The following is a 13,823-nucleotide window of genomic DNA, read 5'->3' as shown; positions in this document are numbered from 1 at the left end:
AGCCATAGTAAAAGCTCCCGAGTCCCGCAGTAACCTCCCGCCAGCTTAGCATGCTAGCAATGTTGTTTTAGTACCAACAGTCTGCAGGCTGTGTTAAACATCACAAATGTTAATGACGATTATGCCGACTTTACATTGTCGATGGAATTATGTCCATGGTCGTCGTCCTATTTCAGTATAGGTATTAGTAATATTATTTGAAGTCACACCACCAGGACACTGTGGAAAGCACTGTTTGTGGTGGTCGACGTGCCCAGTAATCATTTAATCTTGTCGATGGGAATATTTCCATTAACGTCACCATATGTTTCAGTAAAGGTGATAATTTAACGTCATCCAAAGTGTGAAGTCTCTGATTTTAAGACTGACATTGTCTTGCATACTAGAGGTATATACTACAGGTATACAGTCACATACTCCCGAACGGTGGGCCGATGCGTCGGGTGGTGGTGGTGCGGCGGGTGGTGCAGTACGTACGTGGGAGGAGGCGGGGCTGCCACGCCCTTGGCGTTGGACAGAGGGGCGTGGTCTCTGGTCCCGCAGCAGGTTCCCGCCACGCCCTCCTGGCTGCAGGGGGAGGGGCTTCGGCTGGACGAGACGTAGCCGCCGCGAGTCAGAGAGCTGTTGTCCAGGAAGCTCTGCTGGTAGCAGCGCTCGTCCACAAACTCATGGTTCTGCACAAAGGAACGCACGCACGCACGCACGCACGCACACACACCAAAGGTTATTGCAATTAACTAAAACTAACAAAATAAACCAAAATTTAATAAAAAACTAAACTTTTGTTAACTGAACTAAATAAAAAGTACAATAAAAATAAATGGACGATAAATAATTGAAGCTGTTTTAACAAATAGTACTATAGACGAATAACAGTTTAAGTTTATTCTATTTATTTTATTTATTCTGGCCTTCTGGCCTTGAAAGTTCCCTTGAGAAGTTAAGACATGATCATCTTAAATGTACAATCCAACACCTGCACATGTTCGGATGTGTACTAGCCCTCGCATATGTGCAACATTTCTTGCAATTGGTTATTGTTAGTGTACCATTTTGGAGTATTGTTGTACATATTGTATAGGTCTCTGGAAGTATTGTCATGGATTTATTATTGGCTGTTGTATAACTTGACATGTACGATAGTATTGTAGTGTAATTGTGTTCACACTGGAAAAAGAGACTCAGTCTCAATGTGTTTTTACTGGTTAAATAAAGGTTAAATAAATTAATAATAATCTCTGATTTGACTTGATCTTCTTACCCAACCCCCCCACCCCCCCCCCCCCTCACGATGACAATAAAGTAAGGCTGTCAAAGTTAACGCGTTAATCGTGCGTTAACTCAAAGTCATTTTAACGGCGTTAATTTAATTAACGCGCGATTAACGCACGGTGAAGTTTGACAGAATAGTTGAGAGACGCATTCATGTGAATGCAGGCAGTCAGTGAGCCCCGCCTCTCTCCCCACTCTCTCTCCCAGTGACTCGTCCGTCAGCCTGTGCAGGACCGGTGCGCAGATAGAGTGTAGCCTACCAGTGTGGGCTGGGCAGTTGAGCTGTGAGCACTCGAGTCGTCGCGTTCGTTGGGCTTGTTATTAATTCATTTGCTCCACAACGTGTTAGATCAGAAGCTCTTTGAATTGGGCATTGGGCAAAAGCAAAACTCTGGCAGTTTTGGTTGACAAACATAGTCAGTTGTGATAGCGTGATGCTACACAGACCATGCTAATGCTAAAGCTAATGTTGACAGCCTGACTGTGCGTGCGTGCTTACAGGAGAGAGAGCTCTCGCCTGGGTGTGTGTGTGTGTGTGTGTGTGTGAGACTGTGTTGAGTTGAGTTTATGATTTTGTTTCCCTCTTCCATGGCATTTGCAATAAAGCAAGCATTCTCCCATGTTGATAAGAGTATTTAAAACTTGAAAAGCAGTGGTTCTGATTGAACCAGTGGTCCCTGAGGGGGTTCCAGGTGGTCCCCAGCTAAATGATGGAGAGTTGGTAACCAAATGGAAGGCTAAATGTCATCAAATGGTGGTCTGTGGCTCAAATGCAGAATACATAATGGACCTTGATATGAAAAATCTTGAAAACCACTGATTTAAGGTATATTTAGAATGGATAAAAAATATGCGATTAATTTGCGATTAATCGGCGATTAACTATGGGCAATCATGCGATTAATCGCGATTAAATATTTTAATCGACTGACAGGCCTACAATAAAGATGATTCTGTTCTGCATGACTCCAAGTTATAATTATATCAATTTATTGGCAGAAACCGAGCAAGTACAGTAGAGAGAGAGAGAGAGAGAGAGAGAGGTAGAGAGACTACTACTCACAGTGGTTTTCTCCAGACAGTGCAGTAGATGGTGGTGTTGGCTCTCCAATAGAGAGGTGTCCTTCCTCTGTTCCTGCTCAATGCACGTCTGGAACAGAGCACACGCACGCACGCACGCACGCACGCACGCACGCACGCACGCACGCACGCACGCACGCACGCGCACGCACACACACACACACACACACACACACACACACACGCATGCGCATGTACGCACACGCGCACGTGCATGAGCACACACACACACACACGCATGCGCATGTACGCACATGCACACGTGCATGAACACACACACACACACACACACACACACACACACACGCGCGCATGTACGCACACGCGCACGTGCATGAGCTCACACACACACACACACACACACACACACACACACACACACGTCAGAATGCAAAGCAAAAAGTGTGTGTTTCGGTAGGTAGACAGTGGTTATTACTCAAGTAAAGTAGGAATACCTCAAAGTTGTGCTTAAGTACAGTACTTGAGTAAATGTACTTTCCACCGATCTGCATCACGGCAGACATATTGATCGTTAAGCGCGCTCACCTCTGACCCCCAAAGTCACACGCACGCACGCACGCACGCACGCACGCACGCACGCAAGCACGCACACACACACACACACACACACACACACACACACACACACACACACACACACACACACACACACACACACACACAGAGAGAGACATATTGAGCGTTAAGCGCTCTGAGTCTCTGACCCCCAAAAGTCCCGTCTGAAAGGATCAGTGGAGCACGTCTCGTCACTAAACGCAATCCCCGGCAGAAGGGGGGAATGAATTAAGTGTAACACACACGGCCCACTAGTAAGGGAGGAGTGAATTAAGTGTGACACACACGGCCCACTAGTAAGGGAGGAATTAATTAAGTGTAACACACACGGCCCACTCGTAAGGGAGGAATGAATTAAGTGTGACACACACGGCCCACTAGTAAGGGAGGAATTAATTAAGTGTAACACACACGGCCCACTAGTAAGGGAGGAATGAATTAAGTGTGACACACACGGCCCACTAGTAAGGGAGGAATTAATTAAGTGTGACACACACGGCCCACTAGTGAGGGAGGAATGAATTGTGTGACACACACAGCCCACTAGTAAGGGAGGAAGGAATTAAGTGTGACACACACGGCCCACTAGTTCACACTGTAGATAGGCTACACAACATAACGTGATATTATCACAAATATATCCGTCGTGACATGGTCTGTGTTTTCATACTGTTTGGCCTCAGGCAGCAGTGACTAGTTAATGACTTGTTTTTGCCATGTTGCTCCTCCTCCTCGGCTGTTGTCGTCTCCTGCCCACGCTGTGCCCACGTGCCTCCCTGCGTTCTTCGTGCCCACGTTGAGATACCCCTACCCGGGGTATAACAAAACGGGACAACGATTTTTTCACATCTTTAGGATGTCCCCTTCATGAAATGGATTGTCCAGAGTTCTACTTTTACTGCAAAAGTCTTGAAATGAATCCATGTTTCTACATCAGTGGTTCTCAAACATTGTCATGTCAAGGACCCCCAAATATTATCTGTATTTGGCCGCGGACTCCCATCTGAAAATATGTTGTTCCAGGGATCCTCCAGAAGCAAAGATATGAGTTAAAAACATTCGCACTCGGTGCCACGCCACGAGCTTGTAGATCTGCTATTTTTCAACAGTTAAAGTATAAAGTAATGGTTAAAGTGGTTAAAAGCTACGAGGTGACAGAGATGCGTTCCCAGTATTAAAAACACAAATCTCCATCATAATGAAAGCTGTGAGTTAATGTGTTCCCAGGCCGTGGCAGGGAACAGGGAGCGTGCCCATGTGGTTGTCAGAGATCGCTGCTCCACATTCACAGGCTTCTTTCAACGTGTTGCATCAGTCAGAAGCAAACACACAACGCCATCATCACAGCTCTGTACAATGTGTGTCTGAGCCGTTTATTAAACATGCAGCGCTTATGAAAGAAAATGTTGGCGGAGCGCTGCGAGCTGTCCGAAGCGCCGCGCGTCCTGCAGCAGTCATGTTTGTTAAAAGTCTCGTCTCATCGTAAGTGCTAGTGGTTAACACAATCAGCACCGGGATTCCTTCAAAATAGAAGCTCGGGGTGCCTGGAAGATATGGCCGCTTTTACTCTGTAAAGCCCCCCCCCTTCCGTTCCGGAAAAGAAAACGTAGACATATTTTTGCTTGCTTACCTTTCTCTCGTTTCAATAAATTTGCTCGATGATCACTCGCGTTCATATTTTGAACGAGAGGCAGGTCAGAAGTCAGAAATGAAGAGCTAAGTATTTCCATCTGATCAAAACCACAGAGAGCTCCTTAGAGTAGGAGATATGAGGGATTCTTTCTCCAGCGGTAAACAGGGAAGTGACCGGGAGCGCGTTTTTTGTTGTGCGTGCGCGTGTGAGCGGTCTTACCGTGAGCTCCAGGGCTTCGGTGAACAGTCCGTTTCTCTTGCTGTGCAGGAAGGCGCTGGAACTTCCCGTCTTGGACATTCGTAACCTGGACAGACGCGCTTTCTGAGAGGAGACAGGAAACCACGACAACCGTTACCACAGAAACCATTCAGTTCACAGCTACCTATAGGGGTCATCGAGGTGTCCGTACAGCAGGGGTTCCCAAAGTGAGGTCCGGGGACCCCCAGGGGTCCTTGAGGGAGTTCCAGGGGGTCCCCAGCTAAATGATAGTTTGGAACCAAATGGTCCCTTATATGGGTCTGTAACTCCTGAGAGTGTACGGGTCCATTTGGTTCCATTTGTACACTCTCAGAGTTAAATTAACATTGATTTTACAATATAAATTGGGGGTCCGAGAGATAGAATTGCCATTAAATGGGGGTCCGTAGACTAATATGCATGTCAAACTGGGGGTCCTTGGAATTAAACAGGTTGAGAATCACTGCTAGAGCCTTCTCTCATGGGGGTCCTTGGCATATATATTTTCAAATGTGGGTCAGCTCATAGCGCGACACCGAGTGCCGGGCTACGAGCTTGTAGGTCTGCTATTTTTGAAAATAACACAAATCTTTAAATATTCTTTCAGAGGGAACATTTTTAACTAATTTGCTTCTGAAGGGTCCCTGGAACAACATATTTTCAGATGGGGGCCAATTACATAATCATTTTTGGGGACCTTGACATGAAATATTGAGCACCACTGATACAGGTATACAATTTACAATTTACAATTTAGGCATTTAGCAGACGTTCTTAATCCAGAGCGACTTACATTAAGCAAGAACAAAAAGCATGGGAATACATCACATATGTAAAATGCATTTATCGCGAAACATGCGTAAGCTAAGAACGTGACTAGAACATATCAGAGGGTAGCGGTCGTTGAGATGGACAGACGTGTTTCGTCTCGCTCCTGCGCCAAGTCACAGAATGTGGACAAAAAAGCGTATTTTCTCGCTCATTTTCTTTTTATACTCCTGTGGATTATGGATTTCTACTCCAATTCACCCTGGTTCTACCATCACGTGGATATGAGGAAAATTGATTACGAGAACAACACCAGCGTAAACAACGAAGAACACAGCACGTTTTATCTCCTCGGCAACAACAATGGATCGACCGGTAAACATCTCGGGCACGGCGCGGCGGGAATCCACGCGCTGTTAACCTGCAATCCGGCCAAAAGAAACAAACCCCTGCTTGGCAAGATCGACAGACGCCTGTTCTGTTGTATATTCTTGTTAATGGCAGGAGACATCCAACCCAATCCTGGTCCTGTACTCACTAGACTTAAGGCGAAGAAACAAATTTGCAGCCTGATGAACACGGACGCAAGGACAACAAAAGAGACGGTCACGGCCACACAGCCAACTCAAGGTACGGGCACGCAGTCGACTTGGGGACCCATCGCAAGGACAACACATGAGACGGTCACGGCCACACAGCCAACTCAAGGTACGGCCACGGAGCCGACTTGGGGACCCAACGCAGATCCTCCAAGGCAATCTAACAAAGGAACGGAGCTGAACGTGAATCTCCCCCCCCCACCCCCACCGAGGACGCCCGCTCCCTTCCCCCTATTCAACCCATGGCTACTAACAAAGACAATGGACCTGATCAACTCTTCTCAATTGCTGACATCAACAAATCAATCCTCAACAACAATGGTATTCATCTTTTTCATCTCAATGTAAACAGCCTTTATTCCAAACTGGCCGAAATTAGAGAATGATTCCTTACCGGCAAGGCAAACATTTTGTGTTTTTCTGAGACCAAACTAGATGAATCCATCAGGGACGCTGAGATTGAAATTGAGAACTATTCATTAGTCAGAAATGATAGAAACCGTAATGGGGGTGGTGTTTGCATGTATATCCACAAAGATACTGAATTCATTACCCGTACTGACTTACAGCATGTTGAAATTGAAACTGTGTGGGTTGAATTAATTTTCAAAAATGCGAAATCAGTACTAGTTGGCACAGTCTACAGACCTCCTGATCAGCAAGGCTTTTATGATATTCTTGAGGGTTGCTTAGCTGAGGAGGAGGGTGCAGAGAAAATCCTGATGGGCGATCTGAATACAGACGTACAGCGTAAAGAGGCGCCTGTTTTCAAATCATTTAGTAGGTTTTGTGATCTGCATAGTATTAGCCAGCTTATTACCCAACCCACTAGAGTGTGTGTTTCTACTCAAACTGTCATTGATCTCATTCTGACCTCGGACAAATCCAGAATCTCCAAGAAAGGTGTTATTGTATGCGGGCTTAGTGATCATTTCATGATATTCTGTACCCGCAAAAAACAAAAACAAAAGTCTGGCTGCCACAAAGCAGTCATATCAAGGGACCTAAAAAAAAACCTCATGTGATGTCTTTAACCAAGAATTGGAGAGTCTGGATTGGTCCGATGAGCTTAACAGCACACTTGTCGAAGAAGCTTGGCTTGGCTTCAAAACCAAATTTACATCAGTACTGAACTACATGGCTCCTCTGACAACCATCAGGGTCAAAACCCGCTCGGAGCCATGGATGAATTCGGACATAATGACTGCAACGAATGCCAGAGACAAAAAATGCTCTGAATTTCTAAAATGCAAGTCAAAGCTTGCCAAGCGCTTCAACAGGGGTCTCCAAGCTCAGCTGGACAACCTAAAAACCCAACGAAACAGGCTAAGAAATAATGTTACTGCCATGATCAAATCCGCCAAAAGTAACTTTATTAATAATAAAGCTGAGGAAAACAAAAACAATCCTCGAGAGCTCTGGAAGCTACTCAACAACCAATTAGGCTATAGTCAGAAACTGAAAACCAGGTTTTCAAACATAAACATTAAAGCGAACAACACTCTCATCACTGACAAGCTTGATGTGGCCAACTACTTGAACATCTTCTTTACAAATATATCAACAACGCTGGTTAACAATCTGCCCTCCCACTCTGGGCTCTTTGGTGTAGAGCACATTAAAACCTTCTACAGAAACCTAGGTGTTTGTAAAGACGATTTTAAATTAGTTATGGTAACAACTGATGAGGTACTTAAGAAACTGAGTGCCCTCCAACCCCACAAGGCCACTGGCCATGACAATATTCCCTCCAAATTTCTCAGAGACTCAGCCATCTCTATAGCTCCAATCATCACCCACATAGTAAACCTCTCCATCAAACAGGGACAGGTCCCCCTAGATTTCAAACTGGCCAAAGTAACCCCCCTGCACAAGAAAGGGAGTAAATTAGACCCCGGCAACTACCGCCCTATTTCTATTCTAAGCTCCATCTCGAAAGTGATGGAAAAAATAGTCTATGAACAGGTTGAAAAGTATCTTGCCACCAATAAATTATTGTACGAGTTCCAATCTGGCTTCAGAACATCCCACTCCACTGACACATGCCTTCTCTATTTGAGCGACCACATCAAACAAGAGGTGGACGCTGGCAAATACTGCGGCATGGTCATGCTGGACCTCCAAAAGGCTTTTGACACAGTGAACCACTCCATACTGGTTAACAAGCTAAAAGCAATTGGTTTCGATAGCACATCAGCGAGCTGGATGCAATCCTACCTGGAGGGGAGAGAACAGATGGTGGAAGTGAACGGAACACTGTCCCAGTGAGCTGTGGCGTTCCACAAGGAAGCATACTAGGGCCTCTACTGTTCCTAATATATGTTAACGACATGACTTCAGCTTGTGACTGCAACTTGTTCCTGTTCGCAGATGACTCGGCACTGCTGGTCTCGGACAGGGACAAACTGCAGGTTGAAAATGCCCTCAGCTCTGAACTCGGTAGAATCTGCACCTGGCTCGCTGATAACAAACTATCTTTACACCTGGGAAAAACTGAATCCATTCTCTTTGGATCTAATAGTAATCTCAGCAAGGCAAATGGCTTCTTGGTTAGAGTGGGTGACAATGTTATCACACGTGAAGATGAAATTACCTACCTAGGTTCCATCCTGGAGGCTAATCTTTCCGGTGATAAAATGGCCACCAACGTAATCAAAAAAGTCAACCAAAGAACAAGATTCCTTTACAGGATCTCCTCACTGGTCGACAAAAACACCTTGAAGACCTTAACAGGAGCCCTTGTACAAGGCTTCTTTGACTATGCATGCACCTCCTGGTACCACAGCACCTCAAAGGCCCTTAAAACTAGGCTCCAGACCTCCCAAAACAAACTGGTCAGGCTCCTACTTGGCCTCACCCCCCGAACCCACCTCACCCCTGCCCACTTTGACAGACTGGCATGGCTTAGGGTCGGCGACAGAGTACAGCATCTTGCAATGGGTCTGGTCCACAAGATTCGATACTCCACCAAGATACCCATGTACCTGTGTAGATACTTCCTTAATGTTAACGAAGTCCACACCCACAACACCAGAGGGAGTGCAACGAATCATGTTCAACCCAGATTCGGCACAAACAAGGGACTAAATTATTTTCGCTCCTATGCCACCAAAATGTGGAACGCCCTACCAACAGTCATTAAGACATGCGAATCCCTTGACTCCTTCAAAACCGCTCTCAAAGGGCACCTACGGATGGCTGCAATTCGAAACTGGCCCCCGTAAAATCTGAATCCCCCCCCCCCCCCCCCCCCCCCCTTTTTTCCCTCACTGTATATGTTTCTTTTCCCTTTTTACCTCCATTATGATGAATTCCTGTACTGTTCTTTGTCTATATAGATGTGTCTATTTGTACGTCTCTAAATGTTTTGATGATTTGAACATGGTGGACCCTGTTGTAAACAAGTGTAATGCTTAATTGGGTTTGTAGGGTTCAATCATGCTGGCAAGATATGGGGGAGCCATACCTTTGGTTGCTTTAAATGCCAACATCAGAGTTTTGTATTCTGTGCGGGCAGCGACCGGGAGCCAGTGCAGGGAGCGGAGCAGGGGGGAGACATGTGAGAATTTTGGCTGGTTGAAGACCAAGCAAGCTGCGGCATTTTGGATCAGTTGGAGAGGCTTCAGTGCACATGCCGGTAGGCCAGTAAGGAGAGAGTTACAATAGTCAAGTTTTGACAGGACTGTTGTCTGGATTAGGAGCTGGGATGATTCCTGGGTGAGGAACGGTCTAATTCGTCGTATGTTATAGAGTGTAAACCTACAGGATCGAGTGACAGCTGTGATGTGAGTTTTGAACGAGAGCTGACTGTCCAGGACAACACCAAGGTTCCTGGCTGTTGGGACAGACGTTACCACTTTCAACGTCAGGTCTAAATGGGTTAATTGACATGACAAAGTTTGGGAACCACTGCCGTACAGAATCAGTCATGCCACAGAGAATTTATGCATTCATCAGACACTGAGTTACTGAATGTCAGTCTCCAGGTTTTCTTCAGAATGACACTGATTTACTTATTACAACACTATGTATGGCACATTAGGAGTCAAACTAGTACTAGTGGCTCTACAATGTTTTTTTTTGTTTTTTCATAACTCTGAGAGTGTACAAATGGACCCCCCTCCTCTTGACTTGGACTCGCTTTAGGTGGACTCGACTTAAGCATTGCCGAGAGCATCAAAGTGTCAGCAGGACCTCTGAAAATACAGCGTTCAATCTCATATGGGGTTGTGTTTTCTGCTCCGTCGCCTGGCCTGCGTTTGTGTGTGTGTGTGTGTGCGTGTGTGTCCGTGTGTGTGTGTGTGTGTGTGTGCGTGCGTGCGTGCGTGCGTGCGTGCGTGCGTGCGTGCGTGCGTGCGTGTGTGTGCGTATGTGTGTGCGTGTGTGTGTGTGCGTGTGCAGCCTGCGGGTTGAAATGCCTTTGCTTTTTGTTTATGCTGAATAAATCAAGGGAAATGTCCGGACGCATAATGTCTCCATCTCTCCAGCTCTAACTCACTGTGTCTCTGTACAATGTACAGAAGGTTTGAAGGCTCTCAATCTTTGCAATCCTTCTCTCTCACATGCATGCACGCACGCACGCACGCACGCACGCACGCACGCACGCACGCACGCACGCACGCACGCATACACACACTCGTGCTGTCAAAAAGCACCGCTGAGGAAAGGAAGACAGAAACAATTAATGATTAGAGGAAGTAGGGCGACAGGAACAAGAGGGAAAGCGCCGCGGGTCGTTGATTGAAGGCTCCGTCTGTCTGTCTGTCTGTCTGTCTGTCTGTCTGTCTGTCTGTCTGTCTGTCTGTCTGTCTGTCTGTCTGTCTGCCCTATACGTTAACCAATCATGACTCTCCTCTGCTACTTTCACTTTCTTGGGGACATGCTGTCATGTTAAAGCCACATGCTGCTTGAACTGGCCAGCAGTTAAGAGGTGTGTGTGTGTGTGTGTGTGTGTGTGTGTGTGTGTGTGTGTGTGTGTGTGTGTGTGTGTGTGTGTGTGTGTGTGTGTGTGTGTGTGTGTGTGTGTGTGCGTGCGTGCGTGCGTGCGTGCGTGCGGCGTGCACTAATTTAGGCTACTAATACTGTGGGATTACAAATGCTTTAGTCTGCAGGGAACAGGCCTTTAGAGGGATAAACGGGATTACTGAGAGAGAGAGAGAGAGAGAGAGAGAGAGAGAGAGAGAGAGAGAGCTTTGTGTCATTGTCCTCCTCAGGGGGAAACAAACCACTATCCAATGCAATCGTACGAGAACAAACCAGTCACATTTGATACATGGGAATAGAGTTCTAGAGATTAGGGTAGACCTGGAGAGAGAGAGACAGAGAGAGAGAGAGAGGGGGGGGGGGGGGGGGGGTAGGTATATATTATTCCATAATATATACACAGCAATCCTGGTTCCTCTAAGGGGACCTGAACCTGATGGCTGCCCCCAGTCAAGCCCTCTCCTCTGGGCATCCCTTCTGGACTGAAGGGCTGCAGGTCCAGCGCCCTCTAGGGGCTGAGCCCAGCCAGTCGAGGTAATCTAATCTAAAACACAAAGTGTTTCTGTTCTTCACCTGCATCTTCTGCGCGCGCCTCTTGTCCGCCCTCTGGTTCTGGTGGTAGATTCGGCTGAAGTTGGACACGATGACGGGAACGGGCAGGGAGATAACGAGCACGCCACTCAGCGAGCAGATGGAACCGAAGATCTTCCCCGCGATGGTCTTGGGCACCATGTCTCCGTACCTGCAACGGTGGAGGAGGGGGAGGGGACAGGGAAGATAAGTTGTTGCGATGCGTTGCGTTGCGTTGCCTATTTAACCCATTAACCGAATTCACACAATCCGTTTTCAACAATGAACAAGCCATTCCCAAATATAAATAAACGACACTATGAACTGTATACAAAGAGTAGAGAGGTTTTTGAAAGAAGGGTGGAAGGGGAGGGGAGGGAAGAGAGAGAGAGAAGGAGGGAGATGGAGAAAGAGAGCAGAGGAGATATATAGAGATAGAAAGGAGAAAGAAAGAAAGAAAGAAAGAAAGAAAGAAAGAAAGAAAGAAAGAAAGAAAGGGGGGCTAATTGCGGTTCTGTCCATCAAATTATAGGTAGAGTAGCCAATTGAATGTGGTCCTCTTGAATGTGGTCCCACACCAAAGAGGGGTTTACTGAGAATGCTGGAGGTTTCTCAGACAGTGGTGGTATGGAGTCTGTAGAGAAATAAGTGTCCATTTGTATAGAGAGTGAACGATAGACCAATGCACGTCCTATGCTAGTCTGAGTCGTTAATCCCCAGAGTATTTAGGGGATTCAGGGAATTGTTTCACCAGAGTGAAGGGGGGTGGTTTGAGTTTTAACTCAGAGTTGAGGTGGGACAGTAAACAGAACCACTGTTAGGGCTCCGGGGATACTTGTACAATGTGTCAAAAGGTGACATTTGGTTTGACTATTTGTTGAATGCATGTTACACTGAGAGGACTGAAGAAGAGAGCTTGTTAATTCCTAGGTATGGGGCGTGATGTTTTCAGCTCACAGAGTCAGGGGGGAAGAATGTAGCATGAGGCAAAGGCACGCAGAGCAGGTCGCTTCAAAGTGTCTAATAACTCAAAAACTAGAAATTCGAATTAAACTTAAGTACTGCAGACATGACACACACGCAACATATCACATTGAACTAGCACTGGCACCAGGGGGGATACCTTTGTACCTTTGTACTTTGAGTACATTTCTACTTGTAATGGAGTACATCTACATTACAGTATTGATACTTTTACTTAAAACATTTAAGTACTTTTTTCCACCACTGGCCATAACCCTGCAGGCCAGTACCCAGAGGAAGCGCACCTGCTTGTCTTTCTTTACCTCAAAATTGTACTTAAGTACTTCACTAAATGTACCCCCACCATATGCCTCCTCCTCCGCAGCGTCATTTAATCTAGACGGTAAACACTGTTAACCTTTTGGAACGGAGGAATACAGAAATGCCACGGCCGTTTCCAAAAAGTCATCCCGTTCCGTCCGATATGAAATATTTGCAAGTCAACAACAGCAATATGATCTGAAGAAAGTGATTCCTGAGCGAGCGCGGCACGGCTGCAGCTCACCGCTCCATGAAGATATGAAGAGAACAGATCCTGGGGCTGGAGGGAACCAATGATATTAGATCCCGGGGGTGGAGGGACACCCACTTACTGAATGTAAGTCTCCAGGTTTTCTTCACAATATGTATGACACTGATTTACTACGACACTGTGTATGGAATATTAAGAGTCCAACTAGTACTGATTTACTACCACACTACGTATGGAATATTAGGAGTCCAACTAGTACTGATTTACTACGACACTGTGTATGGAATATTAGGAGTCCAACTAGTACTGATTTACTACCACACTATGTATGGAATATTAGGAGTCCAACTAGTACTGATTTACTACCACACTATGTATGGAATATTAGGAGTCCAACTAGTACTGATTTACTACCAGACTATGTATGGAATATTAGGAGTCCAACTAGTACTGATTTACTACCACACTATGTATGGAATATTAGGAGTCCAACTAGTACTGATTTACTACCACACTATGTATGGAATATTAGGAGTCCAATAGTGGTTCTCAAATGTTTTATTTGCAAGGACCCCTTTTCCATGTACAAATATGTACACAAATATAAGGG

At 46.0% G+C, this 13,823-nt stretch overlaps 1 protein-coding gene across 1 annotated transcript in view; it reads right to left on the bottom strand.

The window, feature by feature from the left end:
* Positions 1-395: 395 nt before the first annotated feature.
* Positions 396-13,823, bottom strand: part of LOC306934502 (A-type voltage-gated potassium channel KCND3-like) — a gene marked incomplete at both ends in the record, with an annotated part of 161,465 nt that continues 148,037 nt past the window's right edge. The window contains 4 exons of the mRNA XM_079517089.1: positions 396-674; positions 2,336-2,422; positions 4,781-4,882; positions 11,722-11,890. Of these exons, the coding sequence (XP_079373215.1) occupies positions 396-674; positions 2,336-2,422; positions 4,781-4,882; positions 11,722-11,890 (637 nt within the window). The remainder of the gene's footprint in view (positions 675-2,335; positions 2,423-4,780; positions 4,883-11,721; positions 11,891-13,823) is intronic.

The sequence above is a fragment of the Electrona antarctica genome, assembly GCF_951216825.1.
Source record: "Electrona antarctica genome assembly, chromosome: 2".
Lineage (NCBI taxonomy): Eukaryota > Metazoa > Chordata > Actinopteri > Myctophiformes > Myctophidae > Electrona > Electrona antarctica.
The sequence above is the reverse complement of the archived record's forward strand: the minus strand, read 5'-3'. Positions and strand labels throughout refer to the sequence as shown.